Below are 26,385 nucleotides of genomic sequence, written 5' to 3'. Positions count from 1 at the left end.
CCACAATTTGATGGCTTTCTTCCAAGCCCTTGCTATCTCTTGAAACCAAGAATCTGGCACCATCAAAGAAAGAACTCAAAATTTGCAGAGCTATGCCTGTCTGTCATATTTTGGACAGAAATTGGATTTGAGTTTTTAAAAGGTAATGCCTTTTGTTTAGTAGCTAAGATCTTGCTCTGCAGGCTATTCTGTGAATCTTCTTTCTGGGAAATGCATTACAATTATGCTATTAAGGTTCGTATGAATAGGACCACAATTCCAGTACAAATATACCCCACTTTATAAAGTTGCAGAGCACTTTTGATGCAATGTAAGGTCCTACTTAGAGAAATGGGTGACAATGATAAGCAATTAAGGAGTCTTTTCAGCTCCTCTGAAATATGAAGTCCCTCTCCCACCACACACATGTGTTATTTCAATTCCACAGAGAGTTTTCTCCACATGCTGGCATGCTGGCACCACCCATTGCTATTCCTAAGAGCAGAAATGTGATTGCTGCAAGGAAAAACCAAATGGAAGTTGCTTCTTACAAGTACATTATTAAAACCAAGAATAATGTTTGCGAGTTTGAAATCTTGCATCAGATTTTGCATGTTCAAAGAGTAGAGGAAGAGAACCTTCTATTTATTTCACTTCATTTCATAAAATTTATACACTGCTTAACTAAAAAATAAATAAATCACCATACCCTCAAAACTGTATATAGAGCTCGCTTGTTTCCAGGACTCAAGAACTTCCTTGAGCTGAGCTCTGTGGGCTAGTTCAGGATCCACATAGTTCAATAACTTTTATCTTTTAAGTCAGACCTTCGCAATTTTTGAAAAACTGCTGCTAGCATCAAAGCATTTAGCAGTCCTTAATAGAAAATGTCTGAAATATCAAGAGTGCAGAAAGCACATTGAAAAATAGAAGCAATTGAAGGAAAACACAGATACTAGATTGTGTCAGCTGTCTGTAACTGGATTAAGTGTAAATTATGGTTGGTATTTTTTTAAAAAGTGCAAATCTGTTGACAGTATAATGAGAGAATTGTTGCAAAATTCCTCCCCTCCCCTTGCATTTTTGTTGCCTACAAATGGGACATTTAGATGGGAGGAATATTTGCTGACAGGAGAGCATCGCCTTCTTGAAAGCTTCATGGAGTGGCCTTGTCACGCAGTGGCCACATTTTTTCTTCACTGTCATCTTGATAGGAGTGTCAAAAATAGAGTTCCTCATGATGACCGACGTTTGGTACCACCAGAATGCTAGGTTATTATAATGTAGCATTGTTTGTGGTAAAAAAAATGGCAGCCAGTTACCACCAAAAGGAGTTCCATTGCTGCCCTCTCCTGACTAAGGCTATCACCACTAAAAGCAACAGCCCCCTAACCCAACACACACAAACCCTTCAAAAATGTTCACTCCTGCCTTCATTTTCCAGAGGTTTGGTGACCCTTAATGCTAATATGAATATTTGTTGCTGATTGCATCTGACATTAGTTTAATCACACTTCATTGCAATGAGCTCAATGAGTCACATCCCGTCACTTGGTGCACTGAATAATAATATTCTCAGAGTTGTTCAAGACACTTATCTGCAACCATAAGCATACAGTTTTCTTATCAAAAGCCACAGATATTCACAGCATCTCTGGGTGAGATAGGCAGCCGTGCACTTCAAAGAGTATCCTGGGAATTGCTTCTTTTCTCATCATCCGCCGTTCCCTTTCTCGCCAGAAATCTGCCCTGAACTCTACGAACAAGATGACTGTTGAGCTGCATGCACAGAGGGACAGGCTAATAAGAATGTAAAAATAGCACTTATGACATAACTGGATCGTTCGTCTTGAAAAGAAAACATGTTCCCTTTATCACATATACAGCACAACAAGACAATGACCTATCCCCTGCCCAACAGCGTACAAATCGATATGGCTAATTTGACCCAGCAACCCCCTTGCACACACACCCATACAAACACACTACACCGCAACCAAGCAACCTTCTCTAATCCCTTGCAGCACCAACCAAAATAAATAAATATATAAAGGACCTACTCATGTGATGCTGACACAAAAACCCTGCACAAAGACTCTATTCTCCACCCCTCTCCTCTCTATGCCTGAACACAGTGGCTCTTCGAAGCATATTGTTTGTTATCAGGTTTTATCCTACACTTGCCTACGAAAGACAGATGTGAATTTCATATAGCTACAGCCCTGGTATTTAGAAATGATGCTCAGTTTCAGATACACAAAATGCAGGGGGTGGGTTTATCATAACTTGAGAGCCAGGAAAGCAGAACTAGGTACAAATACTACATCTTCCTTAAGAGATCTGTTTATTACATCATGCATGATCATACACTGCTGTCTAAATTGTTGTTTTGGGGAAACAACCCTTTCCCGTATTCACTTCTGCAAAACTGACATAGCCAACAAAATGAGCTCAATGTTATTCCCACTTGCTAATAAAGAATATTATATTAGGAACGCTCCTAAGCAATGAATAACCCACAAGTAGATTTTCCAGCTGTGTTAACATGCCACTGGAGCTGTGCCTTTTAACAGCTGCTTGATTTGTCATCATCAGCAGGTGATTCTGTTGATCTCCATGATACGAGAAGTTGCATCTAAAAAGATATGATATTCCATTCTCCCTTCTCCCAGGTTTCTATCTATCTATCATCTCCCTATCATCTATCTATCTAAAAAATAAAATAAGTAAGTGTGACCACTGTGCATTATCAGTCCTCATTGGGCTATGGAGGCTTAGGTAAATAATAATAATAATAATAATAATAATAATAATAATAATAATAATAATAATTTCTTATACCCAGCTAACCTGACTGGGTTGCCTCAGCTTCCAACAAAATACAGCATCAGACATTAAGAGCTTTCCCAAACACGACTTCCTTCAGATGTCTGCGAAAAATTGTATAGTTGTTTAATTCTTTGACATCTGCCGGGAGGCATTCCATGAGGCATGTGAGACTACCAAAAAGGCTTTCTGCCTACTTCCCTGTAATTTCTCTTCTCACAGTGAGGGAACTGCCAGCAAGGCCCTTGGAGCTGAATCTCAGCATCCCCGCTGAATGATGGGGTGTAGATGTTCCTTCAGGTATACAGGTTTAATTCATTTCCTTTTCATTTACAGATTGGTTTTCTACATGCTCACTGTAGAAATAACTACCTGATTTTGGGGTGTCTCCATTTTGCTTTTCCAAATCAGCAGGCATGTAACTACCTGAAGGAATGATACTACAGATAGGTGGTATTGAGAGAGAAAGGCTTGCCAAAAGTCACCAAAGAATTCACGGCAGCCACAACTGCCCTATCTGCTCTGTTGTTTTCATGCTGGGCCCAGAGTTTATATAAATCTAAGGAAGGACTGGTGGTCAAAACAACTTTGAGTACTGTGTAAAATTGGGTGTATTAAAAAGCAAGGAGGGCTGCTGAGCTCCTGCTGCTTTTGGCAGAGTGCTATTACCTTCAGTAACAAGCATGTTGGGAATCTGAGAACCCAGAAATTAATGGAGGAGGGGACTGTTGTTTTGCTTCACAAAGGTCTTCACTGGAAGGAACTTGGCTTGTCTGCTAAGAGTGTTACTAATGCATTAGAAGCTAGACACTAACAGCCCGTGACCAGCATACAATATCAGTGCCTCCAGAAGAAATCAATCAAAGCCAAGGAAGATAACAAAGATTTGGATTCTGAGGCATTGACCATTGCCTTAAAACCAATTATGCCAGAAGGAAATGACAAAGACCTAAAAGGGGGGAAAGGAAATGATAGATATTTTGACTGACGAACCTTTAATATACAGGAAGCGTACAACTGGTTGTGCCATTCCCTTACCCACAAGGAGCCAACTAAAAGACAGCATTATCCACCCAATACTCACCACAAGAAGGGCACAGATCATAGAATTGTAGAGTTGGAAGGGACCCTGAGGATCTAGTTCAACCCCCTGCAATTCAGGCACATGCAGCTGTCCCATAGCAAACATGTATCCTTGGTGTTATCAGCACCATCCTCTAACCAACTAAGCTATCCAAGGTGATAAATTGACAAAACTAACAGCCATGCCTTGAAAAGCCCCAAACACGGTTCCACGGGCGATTCTGAGTCAACTCCCTGGGACAGTTTATTGTTGTACATTGTTTCTAAATTTAGTGTGGTACATTGTTTTAATTGTCTGTTTTAACCATATTTGCACAGCAGTTTCTAATGTTGTGAGTGTCCTCTATTTAAGAGGCTTCTACTCTGCAGCCTCTTATAGTTGTTTTAACTGCAAGTCTTTTAGTTCTTATGCTCTTACAGTTGTTTTAACTGCATGTCTTTGTTTGTTTTTAGTTCTTATCTGTTTTAATTATCAGTTTTTTATCCATCCATTACCCGTGTTTAAGCTTGTATTTTATTCAGATGTTTTATCCTATGCCTGTTTCCTTGTCCTCATTTGCTCGAACAATTATCGGTTAAAAAAACCCTAACTGCTATTTTATCTATATGCTTTTTTAATCCTGGTCTGTGACCATAATAAAGTTCATTCAACAGCCATGCCATAAAAGCACTATGGCAAAAGCCAGTAGCAAAAAAACCCAACAGATTTAAAGCCTGAGGGAGGAAGAAAGCCTGCAAGCAAGTCTCCATCTTCGGAACCTCACTCTCCTAGCAAAAAAAATATATATAAAAAAATGGTTCTCCTTGTGGGAATGTTGTAGATACTAGGAGAGGATATATTGATTTAATAGTATCCTTCCCTGCTCAAGCTTGTGAGTCAGCAGCAGAGCGACATTCCACAATATATAGCAGGAAGCTAGTTGGTAGATTCACTTGAATCTCTTTACTTAAGCAATCCAATCTGGCTTTGTTCAGATTGGGTTTGGTTCCTGGCAAGTCCCCTTTTATCCCTCCTAAAAAGAATAAAGACACAGTCTTCTTTAAAAAGTAGTAAGAAGTTTACTCACATTCAGTTCACCACTGGATCCCTGAAGGCAGGCTTGAGCTTAGAGTTACAGAAGAGGGTTTGAGTTCATCCCATATGGGAATGAGCCGATGTCCTGGTGGCTGAGAGCCAGCAGACAGCAAAATACATCAGTATCAAGAGAGCATGGCATCAAGAAGAAGAAGAAGAGGAAGATGGCTGAGTGACTGGACCTTTTGTGAGGCCTACAAGGGTCACACCCACCTACCTGGTCACATGAAAGGGGACGATGCTCCAGACAAAGTATAACAGGAAATTCAACTGGCTGGACCAACTTCCTCCTGTCTGTGTCCACTCTAGGCAAACAAGGAATGTTGTATTTGCCTGCTACAAGGATTGCATCCCACACTCCTCACCCTGGACCTCTTGATTATTTTCACTTGTTGCCCCATAGTCCTTTCTATCTGGTCCTTCAATCTGTCTCCAGGCCCGATAAAACTCCTGCTTCCATCCTCAGCCTGTCTACTCTTTCTCTGGTATCTGGTTTTTCTTATGCCCATCAATCTCATCTACCTCTCAGGATCCTACATCTCTCCCAGCAGCACCTGTGCATCACAGAGCGAAAGAGGGCTTTCAAATGCAAACCCACACCTTATAGCAAAATTCTATGGATTAAACACCTCACCTCTAATAGAGGTGTGGGGGAATTCTCCCCTTTTCTGCTATCAGTGGTGTTAGTACAAGCAAAATTTATGGTGAAATGGAGAATAAAGGATATTGTAGAGCTGGAAAAGGTCCAGAAAAGGGCAGCCAGGATGATGGAGTGGGTGGAGCAGCTCCCCTGTGGAGAAAGGTTGCAGCCTTTGGGACTTTTTAGTATAGAGAAAAGGCTTGTTGTTGTTTAGTCGTTTAGTTGTGTCCGACTCTTCGTGACCCCATGGACCAGAGCACGCCAGGCACTCCTGTCTTCCACTGCCTCCCACAGTTTGGTCAGACTCATGTTTGTAGCTTCAAGAACACTATCCAACCATCTCATCCTCTGTCGTCCCCGTCTCCTTGTGCCCTCCATCTTTCCCAACTTCAGGGTCTTTTCCAGGGAGTCTTCTCTTCTCATGAGGTGGCCAAAGTATTGGAGTCTCAGCTTCAGGATCTGTCCTTCCAGTGAGCACTCAGGGCTGATTTCCTTCAGAATGGATACGTTTGATCTTCTTGCAGTCCATAGGACTCTCAAGAGTCTCCTCCAGCACCATAATTGAAAAGCATCAATTCTTCGGCGATCAGCTTTCTTTATGGTCCAGCTCTCACTTCCATACATCACTACTGGGAAAAGGCTACTAAGAGACAAAAACAATAGGAAAGCACAGTGTGGAGAAAGTGGATAGAGAAAAGTGTAAGAAGGATGTAGACAAAGTGGAATGTGTGCAGAGAAGAGCAATCAAGATGATAAAAGGTCTGGAAACTAAGTCAGTGGTTGAGGGAGTTGAGTATGTTTATGCGGGAGAAAAGAAGACTGGGAGTGATATGATGGCCATCTTAAAATATCTGAACACTAGAACTTGTGGATATCTAGGAGGAGGAATGTTGGGAGATTCAGGACAAACAAAACACACAGTTAAACTATGAAATTAGCTCCCACAAAATGAAGTGCTAGACAAATACATGGAAGATGAAGCTATCTTCTTCTTTGGTGATCACTTGTAGCCAAGTAAGATTGTTTTCCATGAACATGGTCTTAATCGTGAGTCTGTAAGTGACTGTGGAGGCCAGTTTTGGATCTGCACATCCTTCCACAGTGGGGACATTGGTTTCCAGGCAGGAGTTGATCGTGGTGAGGATTTGCCAAGCGTGCCTTCCTCTTAGCGTGTCTCTCCCTTTCTTCCTGAGTTCGAGCATCTTCAAAACCCACGACACCTTTGGTAAAGGCTGTTCTCCAATTGGAGCCCTCACAGGCCAGTGTTTCCCAGTTGTCAGTGTTTATACTACTTTTTTTTAGATTTGGTTTGAGAGAGTCTTTAAACCTCTCTTGTTGACCACCAGCATTACGTGTTCCATTTTTAAGTTCAGAATAGAGTAGTTGCTTTGGAAGACAATAATCAGGCATCTGAACAACATGACCAGTCCAACAAAGTTGATGTTAAAGAAAAATTGCTTTGACACAGGTGATCTTTGCTTCTTCCATTACACTGGTATTAGTTTGCCTGTCTTCCCAAGTGATGTGTAAAAATTTTCGGAGACACCGTTGATGGAATCTTTCAAGGAGCTGGAGATGGCCTTTATAAGTGGTCCATGTTTCACAAGCATACTGTAATGTTGGTAGTGCAATAGCTTTGTAAACAAGCATTTTGGTTTCCCTGAGAATGTCCCAATCCTCAAACACTCTGGACTTCAATTGGGAGAAAGCTGCACTCACAGAGCTCAGGGAATTCTGGATTTTGGCATCAATGTCAGCCTTTGTGGAAAGATAACTGCCCAGGTAGGAGAAGTGATTGACACTTTCGAACATTACACCATTGAGTTGGATTTGTGGCACTGCAGAGGGGTTGCTTTGTGTTTGTTGGTGCAGCACTTTGGTTTTTTGGATGTTGAGCGATAGGCCAAGCTTTCTGTAAGCTTCTGCGAAGATATTTAGGATGGTGTGGAGGTCATCCACTACATTGTCATCAGCATAGTGAACAGCCACAGTACTAACCCTAATGGATATGTTCTACCTCCACAGCTGGACTAGATTGGTCACCAGCTTAATGCAGCAGAACTCTTATGTTCACATCTCCCTGCTGACAAAATCGAACCTGTGCTAGGTCTATCTTCATACAGTCTGGAAACCCTGATGTTATAATAAGAGTGTAGTGCATCTGCTTAGTGTATTGGTCACTAACAAGGAATACTGATTCATTTCTACAGCTGCAAAGATACCCTTGTTCTTCTCTGTTGAAAGAAGCAAGCAGGCAACGCTAGGGGATGGCCAGGGAAACAGATGGGTGATTGTAATTGCACTGAAAGAGGGCTGGAAGGGATCTTTCCATGGGTAACTGTTGCAACTGCCAGAATTGATAGCTGCTACAGTCAGCTGGAGGCTTCTGCTGTCAGCGAGGCTCTTTGGGGGACTTTTGTGTGAATTGGGCTTCTATGTGCTAAAAATGCAGGTTATACCACACCGACCTGTAGGAAGGAGACAGTTCTGAACAGAAAATTTGGCCAGGCAAGATCTAGAAGTCCAGATTTTGCAGCCTCGATGAGCTGCAAGAATGCGTTTTCAGACTAAGTAATGCTGACCATCTAGGTGTTTGTCTGAACCTTCCTGCTTCTCAGTTTATAAACAAACCAGTATTACAAAACACACACACACCCCTTCAGGACTCTTATCTTGCAAGGCAACTAATTGCAAATGCCTGCCCTAGAACTCCCTACCACTCAGAGAAGCAAAAAGCATGAAACAATAGAGTTCTTCAAAATTATAGCAATGTTATTTGTAAAGTGACAGCTGACATAACTGCAGGAAAAACGTAACAGCATCAGATGAATCTGAAAATTAGGCTCCCCACACCAAAAAAAGGGGCGGGGGGAATCACTGCAAAGATGAAGATAAATGCCCTGAGTGATAGTTTCCTCTGCTGAATGTGACTGTCCTTATTACCTCTTCCTGAATCTTAAATGATAGAACAGACAGGGCATTGAAAAGCAAATGAAAGGGAATGCCAAATGGAGAGAGCAAAGTCACACATCTAAAATCCTCAAAGAAGGAGCAATAATGGCCTCGTTTCACATCTTGCATCTTTGCAATCCCAAGAGTGGACAAACATCTATAATCAGTTCTAAATAAACATTCTTACTGCAGCTGACCTTATTAATAATTATCAACCTATGGGAGATGAAGTTACACATTAAAAGAACCTTTAAAATATAACTTGATATACAAAAAATACACACACACACACAAAACTATCATTGGTTCTTTATCCTGCCCTGAGTACAGGTCAACTTATATTTAAAATTAAAAAGATAGCATCCAAAAGAATAAAGGTAAGAATGCATATTTATCAAGAATGTGCATTGCCTCATGAATTTCATTCACTCATTCATTCATGCTGCAATCCAAACCATGGAGATTCAGAATTAAGTCCTACTGAATTCAACAGGGCTTACTTCCAGGAATGCTTCCATTAAACATGTTTGAGTCAGCTGAAATCAGTGAACTCAGACCAATTAGCTCTGTGCTTGATTGGCAGCCCAATTCTTTTTCATTGCATGGGTACCTGTTACAAGTGCAGGGGTAAAGAAAAGGTCTGTATTTGTGTTAAGCTCCAGTTCCTGTTGCAAGTTGCTGAAATGAACAGTGGGCATGAAATTAATAGAAAAAATTAGGTTAATGCACACAAACACTCTTTAGGACAGAGCTAGCATACCAGATGCTGGGGATTTCCCAGCATGCTCTTCATGCATGTTCAGACCATTCTTTGGAGCAAAACCAACATAGATGACATTGCACTATCTAAGACACTCCTCTCCAGCTCTGGTGGCAAGCTGTTTCCTTTTTTCCTGCTCCCTATTCATGTGGAATATGTTAGAACACAAACACTACAGTTCCTAATGTGACAGTAGCTCTCTTCAGATATTACTGAAATGTTTGAGACATGGGGATGTGCATGATGGCATGACCCTTTCCACCTCCAACCTCACAGCATTCAGCAGCAAAATCTGAAAGGATCTTATAATTATATTCAGCTGAACACACCTACAAGCCTCTCCATGATTGAAGGCTCCAATTTTTCATTGCAGGGAGGTTTGCAAACATGTTCAAGTGAACATGCTTACAAGACCACTTCAGACCTTGCGCTGAGGGTGGTCTGATGCCAAGGGGCAGCTCAATATGCCCCCACACTGCACCCTTGCAGATCCAGACAACTACTGCCCTGCCCTGGTGTCATGAATTAGCCAGCCCAGCCAGCTTCCAGTGAAGGAAGTAGGCAATTGGGCTCCATGATCACTGCAGATGGTGACAGCAGTCACGAAATTAAAAGATTTCTGCTTCTTGGGAGAAAAGCAATGACAAACCTAGAAAGTCTTAAAAAGCAGATACATCACCTTGCCAACAAAGGTCCATATAGTTAAAAGCTATGGTTTTCCCAGCAGTGATGTATGGAAGTGAGAGCTGGACCATAAAGAAGGCTGATGGCCAAAGAATTGGTGTTTTTGAATTATGGTACTGGAGGAGACTCTTGAGAGTCCCATGGACTGCAAAAAGATCAAGCCTATACATTCAAGGAAATCAGCCCTGAGTGCTCACTGGAAGGACAGATCCTGAAGCTGAGGCTCCAATACTTTGGCCACCTCATCAGAAGAGAAGACTCCCTGGAAAAGACCCTGATGCTGGGAAAGATTGAAAGCACAAGGAGAAGGAGACGACAGAGGACGAGATGGTTGGACAGTGTTCTTGAAGCTACCAACATGAGTTTGACCAAACTGCGGGAGGCAGTGGAAGACAGGAGTGCCTGTCGTGCTCTGGTCCATGGGGTCACGAAGAGTCAGACATGACTAAATGACTAAACAATAACAACAAGAAAAGGGGAGCTTAGCCGAGGTCCAACTTCCCTGCCGTTAGGAATGCAGATTGCCAAGGGAACTATCTCGAGCGAGCAGAATCTCTGCCAGGCCTCTCAGGGGGAGGGAAAAGGTGAAGAAAAGAAGATTGACAGTCGGTCTTCTCAGGAAGAAATTGGAGGGGATCCAATGAGCCCACGGAGTTGTTGCTGGGGGAGGGTGTTTGACAGGAGGCGGAGGCAGAGATGTAAAGGTCATACATTCCGTTTAGATTGGCAGAAGGGGAGTGAATCTTCAGAAGAGTCATCGCAATTCATGATTGCGGCAGTTGGGTTAATGCCGCCCAGAGCTATCTGTGTACTTGAGCAATAAATCATTCTTTCTAACTAACTACACTCCCTGTGTTTTCGAGCTGGAGGCTGGGTTCCTGGCACCCTGTTGTCATGCTTGTATTGCTGCCAGTCCTGTCATCCCAACTTCACCTGCTGCGCCCATGCTGCTGCCATGACACTGCAGCAGTGGTGAGGACAACAGAGCAGTGGTAGCAACACGGGTGAAGCCCAGGTGGGTGTGACAATGGCACAACGGCAGGGTCAGGCAGTTGCATCCGCCACCTGAGGCAAATGGCTTCACTCCTACTGGTGCCACTCGTCCAACATGCTTACATTTTAATAATACCCGAGGGGCCTATTATAAATGTGTCAGTAATCATACTGAGTCCTGTAGGAACATGACCTTGGTGGTGGACCTTGGGTGTGACTCATGACCTTGGTAGGTTCATGTCAGGGACTGGCTGGATGTGGAGTGTTGGGAGTCACCAGCCCTAGAGCCCCCCTCCCCCAGGGAGGGCATGGACTGGCTGGATGAAGAAGACTTTTTTTTAATAAAAAAAACATATTTTATTTTCAATGCAAAATTATAAGAAAAATTACAAACATTGAATCCAAAATAATACTATACAAACAAGAAAGAAAAACAGAACACAAAAAAGAAAACAAACAAAAAACAATAAACAAAAGAACAAGCACACATCTACAAATAAAACCATGTCATCATTCCAATCTAGTCATTACATACATATTCACGTATTGACTTCCTTCCTTTGTTCTAAGACCTCAAAATTTTTACTCTTACTAAATTGTTGTATCTAATGTAGATTACTTCCATCTTTGTACTCTTTTTACACCGTTTTTCTTTTTCTTTAACCCTGTAAAGCATCATTCATTACATAATGATATGCTTACTCCAGAACAATGTTTTTTCATATACTCTTTAGCACATCCCCATTCTTTGAATAATTTCTGATCCGATTGTCCCCTTATGAATGCTGTGAGTCTTGCCAGAATTATATATTCACAAAATTTAATTTGCCATTTAATTTGGATGAAGAAGACTTGTGGGAATCTGCCTCCCAAGAGCCCCGCCCCCAGGGAGGGCTCTGAAGATGACACCTTAGAGCCTGGTGGTGGGACACTGAGGAGCAGTCAGCAGAAGGGGTGAGCTGGGAGCCAATAGAAGCCAGAGACTTGAGACATAAAGGGAGGTCAGGAGATGGAGGACCTTCCAGGACAGGAATAGAAGCTCACAGTCACAGTGTGCATGCAGACAGTCCCAGTCCTACAGACTCTCTCCCCCCTCTGACTTCCCGCTCAAGGAGGGTCCAGCAAGTTGTTGAGCAACATGCCAGACAGGCCCAGAGGAAGAGCTCACCCCTTCAGTGCAGCCTTCATCTGCTTGGGATGGATCCAGAGTGAGAGAGTAGAGGTCAGGGGCTTGCCTAGAGGTTAGTTTCAGCGATGCCTTCATTGTTAAGATGAACCAGAGACATTGATGTTGTTTTTTCTGCTAAGAAAAAGCTATTTGCCTTCCATGCCTTCCGTGTGTGTGTGCCCTGTAGATGATCTGGCTCCTTGACAGCTCCTTGACAATCCATATCTACTACAGCATTTTTGCTTCCAGTATCACAAGCTATCACTTCTTATATCACTACAAGATGGGCGATAGCCACCAACTTAGCTTTTAAAGGGGATTAGACAAATTTGTGGACGGTAAAGCTATCAGTTGTCACTAGACATGATGGCTATATATTAGTTCCAGGATCAGAGGCACCAGGCCTTTGAATACCACTTGCTGAAGAATCACAAGTGGCCGGGGTGCTATCGTACCAATGTCCTGATTGTGGATTTCCCATAGGCCACTGTGGAAAATGGGATGTTGAGTTAGATAGGCCTTGGGTTGGATCCAGTAGGCATCTTCTTATGGTTTTACAGTCAGTATTGGTCTGGTTTCAGGAGGTGGGGGAAGCTGGCATGGGAAGGAGCTGCTATTGTTTGTGCTAGAGTTCCCAACATAACCTATATGAATCAGGAAGACGCCATCCTACAGCAGCTTCTCTGCTGCAACAGTAATGTCAGAAGAGGCCCTCACATCTTCAACATTCTCCACAAGCTTTCTGGAGAATGAGTTTTCCATGCGTTCTGATGTGTGACAGAATCAATTTGAAATGAGGGCATTCTGCATTCAAGGGACGGATCTTCCTTTCAGGAGAGTGATGATGGCCCCTGACTATATTACCTTTTCGCCCACAGAAACAAATCTCTATAGGAAAGCAGCCCATTTTGACGCTAGCCAAAAGCAATTTACGGATTGCTGAAAAATCGGTGGGAAAAGCAGATGGGACTGTTTCTGCTATTTATTCCCTAACTGAGGAAGCTCTGGTGAAAGCTGAACAGGTTTCCCTTCAAGCACATTTATAATCTTGATTCTCACAGTGGCCCCATAAATGGAATGGAATACATAGTCAGCCACAGGAGAAGTTAGCTGTTTCCCAGGGCAGCCTCAAAATACATTAACACTCCTCTTTTCAATGCATAGACCGAGTAGAGTTTGCTTTCCCAGTAAGCCTGTAGCAGTTATATTATTCCTTCCTCTCTCAATTACATTTGTTGAGTTCACATGACAAACTGCATTTCCCTTCCAAGCACTGTTAATCACTATTATCTGTTACTCACCATTATCTGACATTCTCAGCTTCGTGCCTATGCTGTTTTCCTAAAGCTTTCCATTTCAGTCAATGAAATTTCAATGGAATGGAGGGAATAAGAAAAAAATGTATTTTCAGCAAACATTAGGACAATCAGCTATATTATGGTTAGACTGGATAATTTGCAAGGTTCCGGTTTTGATCAATGAGCCTACAATGACTTTGGAATGCCTCCTTCTCTGCGCTAACCCTACAACATCACAAAACCCACCAAGTTTGGATCTCAGGATCCTACCTAATTCAGACCAAGGGAAGGCAATGTCTGAGAAAAAAGCCTGCAACCCTACAGGAAACCCCTGAAGAAACCCAAAATAGTCCAGAGGTGGCCCTGAAGTATCCAGTCTGGGTGAGGTTGCACATTCTCTGAAAGAACAGTTCTGGAGTATGGGATGTGTTGAAGGAAGGGTAGCAAAATCACAGCTAAGAAGCTCAAATCATATATATGACTGACACCCTTCTTTGGAAATTAAACCAATGTCCAAACTTTAACATTCAAAAACTTTACTTGCAGAAACTTATAGTTATGGATGAATTAAAGCATCAGCTTTAATAGGAGTCTCCAAAGTCTGGCCCCCAACAATGGTAACTTAAAGCAGTAAAGAAACATATATTGAACACATACACACCACCATGGGGAAAGGGGAGAACTGAGCAAATTATAGGAATCAGAAATGAACAAAACAGGCCAAAAGGCGGGGCAGGTGCAACAGACCCCTAGTAACAGTAAGAGCTGTTCGACAGTGGAATTTGCTGCCAAGGAGTGTGGTGGAGTCTCCTTCTTTGGAGGTCTTTAAGCAGAGGCTTGACAACCATATGTCAGGAGTGCTCTGATGGTGTTTCCTGCTTGGCAGGGGGTTGGACTTGATGGCCCTTGTGGTCTCTTCCAACTCTATGATTCTAGTGTCCTTATTTTCCAGGGATGTCCCTAATTTACAGAAACCGTCCCACTTTCTGATTTGATCCCAGAATGTCCCGCTTTTCCTTAGGACGTTCCTATTTTCATCAGAGAAATGTCGAAGGGTACGGGGCGAGTGTAAATAATACATATACAAGAAAAACTAGCCAAGAGTTGAAGTGGGAGTTAGAACATTGCTGGAGGGAAAAACGGTGAACTCTTGTGCTATGCCAAACTTTTCACACACGACTTTTCTGGCAATTCAAGCGGGCGTAGTGCATTGAAACCGCATGTGAAGAGAATGAAATAAATATTGGTTGTTTGTGTTGCGCTTACCTTATTAAAAGGTGGCAATGGGGCATTTCCCCTTCAAAACTCTTTTTTAAAAATCCTCACACTCATTCACTTGTGAAGCTCTTCACACAAGGTCTTGCACCTTGGCAACATTTTCCTAGAATCCCCATGTGATCAACTTGAAAGGGAAAAAAGAACCCACATGCACCTTGTACCTTTATCTTCTTCCCCCTCTCCATATAGTGTTTAATCAATGTGTATAGGTTTTCCCTAGCTGCACACAAGCTTCCTACTGTACAAATTGTTTCTGTGCATGTGGTCAGGTGTGCATGTAAACACATCCACAAACTGATTCTCCCTTTGGTTGCAGCTCTCTATTATTCTGGACGGTTCTGCAATTTTCAGAGGCAGCTTTTTGTGGGGTATAAGAAACAGCAGTGATATAGACCCTAGAATGCAGAATGCAATGTGTGGCCCTTTCAGGCATGGTTAAGAGTACTGAAACCAGAAGCAATGGGAATCATTCTTGTTGCATTTTGCAATGGATATATTTCTGTTTCATTGAGCAATATAAAAACAAAGGGGAGTAAAATATGCTGACTCGGGCTTTATATATTATTGCTTTCATTTCCCCCTCCCCTGCCAAAATAAATAAATAGATGATTGGCATTGACAGCTGGCTTTTAAACCCCGGCTAATAGCAATTGTCTCCTCTGATCCGTTGAGCTCACCAAACACCCCCAATGCATATTTCATCATCACAGTTAATGTGCAACAGACCTCACAATGCGTTGGCCTACGGCAACACAAACTAATGCAAAATTGACCTGCAACACAGTGCCCTCTGGTGCACAGAGAAGCAGCACAGGAAAATAAATATTCATAACACAAAACAAACTTCAGACCTTCTCCCCAAACCTGTATTTAAGAACCAGCAGCAATTTGCATGGAGCCACAAACAGGATGAAAAGGCAAGAGTTTGCCCCTTATTATGGACCCAATAGCTGAAAAAGCTGGAATGACAGCAAAACAATCTGAAGCAAATAAAGGACCACCTGTTCAAATGATTTCACGGCCATAAATTGGTCAAGTGACAGAAATTGCCAATCTGTTTCTTCCACGCTCTATAGTTGCAGCTCCTTATTTTGACTGGCAAAGAGGAGTCCGCCAGGGTCAATAATTAAAGACACTCCTACTTGTCATAGTTTTCTCTTTTTAAAGCCAAGATCCTTTCAAAGCATTTATTATTGCTAATGTATATAACACTTTTAATGTATAAAGCATGGTTCATTAATTATATTATTTATTTTCATCAAAACAACACACAGGATGCATCATTAATATTCTCATTTTCTGATGAGACTATGTAATTAAGGCAAACACATTAATTCTTGCTGAAGGGCCTTTTTTTCTTTTTTCTTTCAGGGCTTCTGCACTTTTATCAGGTGAGTACATGGCAGACAGATATTCATCAGGTGATGCTTATCTGAAAGCCATTCATGTTTGTTTGCTTTTGTTATGCAAATATTAGCCATAGAACCTTGGGAGTGAGTGTGGGGAAATTTAACATCATTCTCCACCACCATCCTGACAAAAACTGCCTCTGTTTACATTTCAAGGGAAGCCTCCATTGACACCTACATTGCCATGGGCTGCAATAGAAAACCTTTCGGGTCCCTTCCAACTTTACATTTCCATGATTCTGGGAATGCTGTACATGTAAACACGGGTACTCTACCTCTGAACTGTGCCTCATTAATCTCCTGCAATTCAGGAAGAAAATGCAAGCTGAGCTAAAACTAGGAGTTAAAATTAGCTTTTCAACAAGGCTGAAAGATTTCGTCAACAGGTGGTCACCTTCAGATCTCGCTTTAATCAATCACCTCCTTTCACTTTCAATAGGCAGCACAGCTATTCCCAACATGAAAAGGAACCTTGGTGTATATTTTTGGAATGAAACCAGACCTACCCATTGGTTCTCCCCATCTGTGATTTATTTTTTTCCTTAAAGTGCCCTTGTGTCATTTCTAAACAGTTCCTGGAAGAGCACCCTCTGAAATCACCATCCCTTTTGTTTCATACCTGTAAATCTTGTATCTTGTGCTAAATCCCTGTCGGCTTCTGTCCACGAAATCTGTGTATTCCGGAGAGCGGTGGAAGGGTCCCTTATCTGAAAGGAGCCAGTCGAAGGGGCTTGTGGCATGCTGATCCGAAGCAGCAGCAACCATTAAAACCCAGCAATGAAGACTCAGGGCTATCCACTCCCATAGAGCCATCAGAGAGAACAATTCAGCACCAGCACTGCATCGCCATATCATGCTTCCGCTGGGGACTTAGAGTCTTCATTCTCTTAGCTGTCCCTTAACACCTAGACAAAGACACACAGGAATTTAGTTTAGCACACACTGGTCATTCTAGCACAGCGGGCAGAAATTATTACAGTGGTACCTTGGTTCTCAAACTCAATCTGTTCCAGAAGTCCGTTCCAAAACCAAGGTGCGCTTTCCCATAGAAAGTCATGCAAAATGGATTAATCCGCCCCAGACTTTTAAAAACAACCCCTAAAACAGCAATTTAACATCTTACGAGACCATTGATCCATAAAATGAAAGCAATAAAAAAATGTACTGCTGTCACACAATCAATAGCAGAACTGGGTTCCACACAGTCACAAAAACAAAACAAAAAAGCCGCAAAAACAGGCAGACTTCAGTGTAGCACTCAAAATGGAAGCGTCTCACTCAAAACACAGCATGTTTGAAAAGTTCACAAACCGGAACACTTACTTCTGGGTTTGCAGTGTTTGAGTACCAAGTTGTTTGAGTACCAAGGCGTTTGAGAACCAAGGTACCACTGTGTTGTTATCATCTCCAAGTTAAAGAAACAGCTGGCAAAGGGCAGTGGGGAAAAGAGGAATGGGTGATTCTCTTCCTTTTCCTATCTTTAACCATCCATCAACCATGAGCATTGAGTATGCTTATACTTGCATCCATGTATGTGCCTGAATGACTGAGTCTTCAAGAATGTGCAGAGAGTGTGTGCATGCTATTACCTTAAGTGTCTAAGACTGTTCAATTTGAAGCAGATTATTTACCAGTGTGGTATAGCAGTTAAAGTGTCAGAGTAGGACCTGGGAGAACAGGGTTCAATTCCCTGATCAGTTATGAAACTCCCTGATCTTGGGCCAGTTGCAACAGGGATGTTGTGGGGGAATCACATGAGGAAGGGGATAACCATGGATGGCTCCTTGGAGAAAAATGGTGTGGTATAACTGGCCCAAGATCAGGGAGTTTCATAACTGATCAGGATACAACAAATCAGGATGCAAGAAGAAGCTGTGTTTGTTTAAACTATTCAGGCAGTTGAAGGCTGCCATTCCCAGAATCCTGCCCAACCTAATCTTCAACATTTGTACCATGTTTGCAATGGAGCAGGTGAGCAGTAGTATGTTGGCAACATATTTGTAATGTGAATTAAAACACCAATTTTTGCAGCACACCGATATGAAATGGCTTGGAATGTGTTGAGGAGCTATAAAACATCAATAATTTGGGTAGGAAGACCTTTTAAGTGATACCATTAAAAAAAACAACTTTATTATTTTTTCTTTTAAAAAGGCTTGGATAATTAAAATGGGAATATAATTTTAGAAGGATTAAGTTTTCAGATTAGGAGTGGGCTCCACCGCCATGAAGCTAACATGAATACATTAGCAGAGGATGTATTCTTGTTTGAGATTTCTTATCAGCTCTTCTAAGGAGCTATTAAACTGTAACTGAAGGCCAAATATTTTATGTCCTTTGGAAGCGTGTAGCTTATACACATGGTGAGAGTGAACTTCATGTTCACGTACACTTAATTGTTACATATATGAACTATTCAATGTGAACAAGGACCTATATGCCTCTAAATACTTACACCAGGCTTCCTCAAACCTGGCCCTCCAGATGTTTTGAGACTACAATTCCCATCATCATTGACCACTAGTCCTGCTTGCTAGGGATCATGGGAGTTGAGGAAGCCTGGCTTACACAAACACAGGATTCATCCATCACCCCTTCATGCTGTTGGTTTTTTTTGTTTTTCTGGGTGGCGGATGCTCACACTAGGACTCCATTAGGACCTGGCCTAGATGCTGCTGCAACCGCCATGGAAAATGTAGTTCCATTGGTTCCTGGCTATGTTTTGGGAACTACATTTCCCATGGTACCTGATGTTCTGGAGTCTGGTGCACAGGCTTCAGAAAAGTATCAAAGCTTCAGCAGAGTCTCCCTGTGAACCTTTCCTATTATGACCACTGCTGAGAGCTGAGGGAGCTGTGGGGTGGAGAAAAGGAGTAGTCATGGTAACATTGCAGGCCATTACAGTGGTACCTCAGGTTACAGACACTTCAGGTTACAGACTCCGCTAACCCAGAAATAGCACCTTGGTTTAAGAACTTTGCTTCAGGATGAGAACAGAAATTATGCGGAGGCAGCAGCGGAACGCCCCATTAGCTAAAGTGGTACCTCAGATTAAGAACAGTTTCAGGTTAACAACGGACCTCCAGAACAAATTAAATTATTAACCCGAGGTACCACTGTATAAGCCAGACCCAAACTCAGGAGGAATATATTAATGATGATCATGATAATGAAGAAGATGATGAAGATGATGTGGTATGTATGTATGTTTCTTCAGCCACTCTGGGTGGCTCCCAAAAGAATATTAAAAACAAAATAAAACATCAAGCATTAAAAACTTCCTAAACAGGGCTGCCTTCAGATGTCTTCTAAAAGTCAGATACTGGTAGTTGTTTATTTCCTTGACATCTGGTGGGAGGGGGTGTATGGGTGGGGATGGTGGAGAATTCAAAACGTATGAAGATATTTTCTGACACACATTTTGTTATGCTATTCCTTCCAGCCTTTAATAAGCTTTTTGGATTTGATATCCCACTTTATCACTACCCGAAGGAGTCTCAAAGCGGCTAACATTCTCCTTTCCCTTCCTCCCCCACAACAAACACTCTGTGAGGTGAGTGGGGCTGAGAGACTTCAAAGAAATGTGACTAGCCCAAGGTCACCCAGCAGCTGCATGTGGAGACACGAACCTGGTTCACCAGTTTACAAGTCTACCGCTCTTAACCACTACACCACACTGGCTCCCTTTTAAGCTTTTAAGTGGCAGCCCATTTTTTTTAAGTGCAATAGAAATAAATGCTAAAAGAGCTTGGACTGACACAACAGATGGCATGATTGCTTGATATAATGATTTGGCAAATCCTCCTCATTTGTCAAAAAACTGTACACAGCTACCTAGTAAAACATGGAATGTTTGCTATTCAGCTGGTTTCATACATGTCCCAAAGCTAACCAGTATATTGGGGCAAACTTGTCAGGGCTGTCAAGACAATATATTGCAACATGCCAGATAGGATATTCTGCCCCACACAAGGAACGGTATAATAGATACAGTGTTTGTCTCTGACATGCATTTGAAATAGTAAAACCAAAGAGATACAAATAACCCATACGTTGCAATGTAAATAAGCATGGGAAGATTTGCAAAGGTTAAGAAAGAATAGGCGTTCTGCACTAGTGGAATGCTATCTAGAATCACCAATGACTTATTTAACAAAGGTAGACATTCCTAGCAAGCTTTTTGCCCAAATGTAAAATGGTACTGTGCTTCATACATCACCACCATATCTAATCCATGTCCAATGTGTGCTTGGGATATAAGCAAAGTGCATGTTCCCTATGGGTGTAAGTCCTTCTTAAGTTCAATGGAACTTACCTTCTGGTAAGTGAATCTAACCAGCTTACAAAAATAGTTGCAATTTACCAGAAAATTAAATTTAAAATATGGTTTACAAAAATAGTAAATAGTGGTAGAACAGGTGATGTAGTATTTGCATAGAATTCAGTTTAAGACTGCAGTGTTGGGCATTCTTACACTGGAATAAATTGCACTGAATTCAATGAGATTTACCGCTGAGTAGACATGCTTTGGGTTGCACACTGCAATTTTAAACAAAGTATGTTGGTGTGTGGAGAATAAAGACTCTATGTATGGCAGTCAAGGTGCTAACATAATACCTTCTGGAAAGCCAATTGTGAGATTTAGGAAATCACAGGTTATAGATCAGAAACTTTTCATCAAAACCATTTGATTCCATTTTCTAGAGCAAGGACAGCTAAATTTTGGCTCACTGGATTTTGTGGGACTACAATTCCCATCACCCTTGGTCACTGGATGTAAGGCTGATAGCAGCTGGTGTTCAGCTACATCTGGAAGACAATAGGCTACCAACTCTGGTATAGAGGCATGGTAGAAGCCTGTTTGATATTTTCCACCATCATTTCAGATCATTTTCTACTATTTTTAATGGTTGATTCTGTAAGGTGAAGTGACCTTTTCCAGGTGGTGGTATGTTGGAGCCAGATGAAGGCAAGAACTGGTGTCTTAAAGCTGAAGCAATGCTTTAAAATATTGGCCTTAAAACAGGGGTCTCCACCTCAGGCGGCAAAGCATTCTGGACTGGCACTGTCTTTTCTTCACTACCTTCGCCTTTCTCTTCATCTTCCCTTTCAGCTTCTTACACTTCATAATCTGACTCCTTAATATCCCCTTCTTTCTTGACACTTTCCTCTCCATAGGCCACAGTGTGAGTATCAATTGCCTAATTAAATCTAAGATTACCATCTCTGTTTCCTACCTGCCCCTTAACCTTCTTTACTGCTCGAATTAGATTCTACTTGAGTCACCTTTTCTGTCCATGCATTCACGTTTTAAAACACAGCTTTTTATTTGGGCCTCTTTTTTTGCAAACCCTTCATCTCTTTTTCCTTCAAATCTCACCTTCTGCAGTTTTACTTCCTGTTTGATTCTCAATTCAACACTATGAGGATCAGTATGGCTGTCTGCCTCCTACAAGTTACCTATGTAGCCAAAAAGAAGCCCCAGATGTGTCTTGGCCTGGTCTAAATCAGGGGTAGGCAACCTAAGGCCCATGGGCCACAAGCGGCTCCCGGGGGTCATTTAACTGGCCCCCAAGCCGCCCCCGAACTGAGCTGCCTGCTTGGCGAGTCCCCGTGCGCTGTGCTAAACTGGCGCAGCGTGGCACGGGGACTCCCTTCTGCAGTGCCAAAAATCCCACCTGCGCACAATCCGGCCCATGGAGCCCTTCTGATACCATGGCTCCCCAAAGTCAGCAATGATAGAAAGGCATCTGTAAGAATAGCCGCTCCCCACATTAAATAGGGGGTGCCCTTTGTGTGGTCGCGCACAGCCCCCTGGACCCTATGTGGCACCATTAGCACAGGCTTGGCTTCGCCTTCCCCGGGTGGGATACCTGGAGGTCTCCGCCTACCTCAGCCAGTTGCCCAATCCTGCCTGGGGAGGCGTTGCCAAGGTGATCAGGCCAGGTAGGGGGAGGGACCACCCTGCCCACACAATGGGGGGAGAATCTTACCTGGGAATTGTCAGTTGGCTCCAGAGCTTCTACCACCCTACCCACCCTCAGTTAAGACTTCTTTTGCAGGTTAACCTTTTCTCCACAGGTACGTGGGTGCTGCTACGTCAGGGTCACTGTTAAAGGGCCGGAAAGGAATTATCCTGCATTGGCAGGTTTGCCCTTACCGTAGCAAAACGTCACAACTTTGGCGGTATCAGGCCTTGGGCGGAATCCTTCAGTCTATCTTCCCTAAATGGGGGAGGGCATGTAGCGGTGATTCATGCCCCCCTTCTTTTTGCACCAGCGATACCAGGCTTCCCCATTAAAGAGGTTGTTTGAGGGGAGGTTTTGGCCGTACACCAAGGTACATTGACATTGCTGTCCCTTATGGCAACGGCATAACGGGGGCAGGCTCTCTCTACTTGAACATATGTTCTCCAGAGCCAGCCCATCCCCCCCACACACACTCTGGATAACCCTGATGTTCCCCACATCCCTGGTGGGGGACAGGGAGGGATAAATGCCCAATGCCTGAGGCTAGGCCTGAGCCATATCTGAAACATAATAAAGTTGTGGCCAATTTTAATCCCATAGCACGTTGTCTTGAGTCATTATTCCACACGGGGACCGCCCAGGGTTTGGGGGACTCCACCTGTCCACGCAATAAACTCAAGTTAAGAATGCAACAAGCCATTGTAATGTAGTGGCATCGAGAAACACAAATTTTCCTTGGTATAATAAAAAAATGCAGTGGTTAACTTGAAACTGGAACAGCATGGCATTTATTTAATGAAGTCTTGCCGTGTGATAGCCTTTTCTCTAGTGAATCTATTGATGAAGAAAAACTTCCCACTAATTCACACCTAAATAGGCCACTACCAATTACAATCATTTGTACCAGGCTCCTGCTGGGAACTTGAACTTGACAATGAATGCCACTTTTATCTACGCACATTTCTGACACAAAAAAATTCAAGATATAGTAGCTTTATGCCTCCTGACTATTGCTCCAATATAGACAGGACAAAACAAAAACCCACTAGAGTTCAATAAATAGGATTATTGCACTTCCTCTGGACAGGATATTCATAATATTAAAAAATCATGGGGATAAAATATAAGTGGATTGACTGCAGGAAACTGATTGACCCAGGCAGGGCTCCATAATACATAATGAACAAGACTCATCATAAAATCTGAATACATTTGTGGTGTTCTGGAAATGCAGCAGGAGGAACAGTTAAGCTTTTTTTGCTGCCTAAGGAACAAAGAATAACTATTAATAATTTTGCTCGGGCCTTCCAGCTTCAGCGGTTCTCAGAGTTTCTATCTTCAGGGAATATTTTCTGCTGCTGAGCCACCTCCAGCACATCTTCATGCCAGTGCTGGTTGTAGCTGTTGGATCTCACCATTGCTTTGTGTAAAGGAAGAACATAGCCTAGAACACAACTAATGGCCCCCTGTGACTGCACACTGTAAAATAAGATCTAATAAATTATTATTATTATTATTAATAATAATAATAATAATAATAATAATAACAGTTTGAAAGCACACCACTGCAAGTAGATAAATAGGTACCACTGCAGCAGGAAGGTAAACGGCATTTCTGTGCGCTCTGGTTTCCGTCACGGTGTTTGTTGCACCAGAAGCGGTTTAGTCATACTGTCCAAATGACCCGGAAAGCTGTCTGTGGACAAACGCCGGCTCCCTCGGCCTGAAAGCAAGAAGAGCGCCACAACCCCATAGTCACCTTTGACTGGATTTAACCGTCCAGGGGTCCTTTACCTTTTTACCTAGTATTTATTACATGCCCTTCACTCTTGTTAGATGGGTTGTATCCCACCCATCTGGCTGGGCTTCCCCAGCCACTCTGGGCGGCTTCCAACAAAGATTAAAAATATATTAAAATGTCACACATTAAAAACTTCCCTGAACAGGGCTCCCTTCAGATGTCTTCTAAATGTCAGGTAGTTGTTTATCTCTTTGACAGCTGATGTAGGGGTGTTCCACAGGATGGGCGCCACTCCCAAGAAGGCCCTCTGCCTGGTTCCCTGCAGCTTTGCTTCTCGCAGTGAGGGAACTGCCAGAAGGCCCTCGGTGCTGGACCTCAGCATCCGAGCAGAACGATGGGGGTGGAGATGCTCCTTCAGGTATATCCCCTGAGTAGACCCTACCCCACACCTACAACTATAGATGTGTTGGTCTTTAAGCTTCCACGGGACTTTTTGGCTTTTCTGACACTTTGAAAGTATAAGGACTCCATTGTAGCCAAAATTAGGCTGCTGTGGATCTTATAGAACTGGTTCTGGCAACTGCTGGATTCAGGAAAGTGGTTGTTTACAGCCTCTTGAAATTAAGCCTGGAAAATTGCAAAAACTCTCTACATGTGCCTTTTGATTATTGGGTTGCCCTTATAACTTGGAAGGTATAGCTTTCCCTTTTCCCACAAGCCACGTAATTAGGATACATCCCAAAGAGGTATTATTTTCCATTGGAGCTACGCTTTTGCTAATAGAAAAATCTAGATGCAATACATACTGGCAAAGCATTGAAACCTGAAATTTTATGGTTGCTTTCACCGGGAAATGTGCCTCAGACATGAAACACTGAACTTTTTAAATTAACTTTTCATGAAAAGATCATGTCACTTTCTAAATTACAAGAGTGCAATAATAGGCAGAGTTTACTCTTCTGTGCGCTTATTGACTCAAAATGTTCCAGGCCATTAAATTATAATGATGACTAATGGGTCTCTCCTGTTTTAGTTCAAATCCATAGAGTTAACACAAGGAAATTGATTAGTGTGGGTATGCAGCATTTTCTCATATCTTTCTTTCCTGGACCTTGAAATGAGTGGTGTCAAATAGTGCAGGCTTGGCTGTAGCCTGGTAGAATCTAGTACTATACGGTGCATAATAAATCAAATATCTGGATGGCTTTTGTCCAAAGTAGAAAAATGAGTAGAAAAAAGACAGCATAAATTAAAAAGGTGGTATCGTACATAAAAATATTAATTATAAAAGAATGTGGTGCAGGACTCTTTGGACTTAGTGTTAATGGTCATTCAAAATGCTATTGAAAACACTATCCTATATATATAGCAACCAGGATATCCACTTGATTATAATTTCCCTCAACACATGTTTGAGTTTAAATCCATGTTACCCAAATCTTTAATTTCCAAGTCCTATTTGCTGTGCAAGTCTACTAAAAATAACATATACTGAGTTATAGCCAACCAAGCCATACTCAGAGTAGGATATATTTGTGTAGAAATTTCCTTTGTGATCTTCTCTCTGCAATGTTGCACTCATCAAGTGATGAAAAGCACATATGAGTTGGGCCAGCGCTTTTTTCCCTTGGGGGATACAGGAGGACGCATACCCTTAAACATTTTGTGAATCTTTGTACTTTTGTCCATTTACTGTATTTATTTCCCCCGATTTGAACTATAAAATGGTGGTTTTCTTGAGTCTAAATGAGAGTACTCCTAAAAAAACACTGAGTTGAGTCATACTCAGAGTTGCAAAAATCCTACCAGAAGAATATAGGTTCTTGCCTATGCATGTATACTAAACTATTCACACATCAAAATAGGACTCTGTGAGTATCAAAATGTTGACAGATTTGCTCCATTCATTCCCTGCTTGTGGGTTGCTTTCAAGCATCTAGCTCATGGGTAGGCAACCTAAGGCCCGGGGGTCAGATCCGGCCCAATTGCCTTCCCAATCTGGCCCGCGGACGGTAGAGGAATCAGTGTGTTTTTACATGAGTAGAATGTGTCCTTTTATTTAAAATTCATCTCTGGGTTATTTGTGGGGCATAGGAATTTGTTCATTTTTTTCTTCAAAATATAGTCCGCCCCCCCACAAGGTCTGAGGGACAGTGGACCAGCCCCCTGCTGAAAAAGTTTGATGACCCCTGCTGCTTAACCATTTCTAGAACCAGATTCCCAAACTAGATTGATACTTTTTGCTTCCTTTAGAATTTCTCAGAATCTTCTCCTTTGCAGCCATCTTCCAAATCACCTCTAAAGGCATTTATTATGTAAATCCTTAAGCTTTCTGTCAGACCCTCCACTGCCCTTATTTCCTAGGGAAAGTCCCAGATTTACAGAAGCCATCCCAGTTTCTGATTTAATCCTGGAACATCCTGCTTGTCCTTAAAAGGGTAAAGGACCACTGACAGTTAAGTCAAGTCATGAACGACTCTGGGGTTGTGGCGCTCATCTCACTTTATTGGCTAAGGGAGCCAGTGTTTGT

The 26,385-nt window shown here is 42.3% G+C and overlaps 1 protein-coding gene across 2 annotated transcripts in view; it reads right to left on the bottom strand.

The window, feature by feature from the left end:
* The window catches only part of BRINP3 (BMP/retinoic acid inducible neural specific 3), a 260,642-nt gene that overhangs the window by 212,574 nt on the left and 21,683 nt on the right, over window positions 1-26,385 (bottom strand). For both annotated transcript variants that reach the window (XM_083445297.1, XM_083445298.1), the window contains exon 2: window positions 16,765-17,050. In XM_083445297.1, the coding sequence (XP_083301423.1) occupies window positions 16,765-17,000 (236 nt within the window). In that variant the 5' untranslated portion in view covers window positions 17,001-17,050. The remainder of the gene's footprint in view (window positions 1-16,764; window positions 17,051-26,385) is intronic.

Source organism: Podarcis tiliguerta (genome assembly GCF_965153285.1).
Source record: "Podarcis tiliguerta genome assembly, chromosome: 6".
In the NCBI taxonomy this organism is placed as follows: Eukaryota; Metazoa; Chordata; class Lepidosauria; order Squamata; family Lacertidae; genus Podarcis; species Podarcis tiliguerta.
This window is presented reverse-complemented; position numbering and strand designations above follow the sequence as displayed.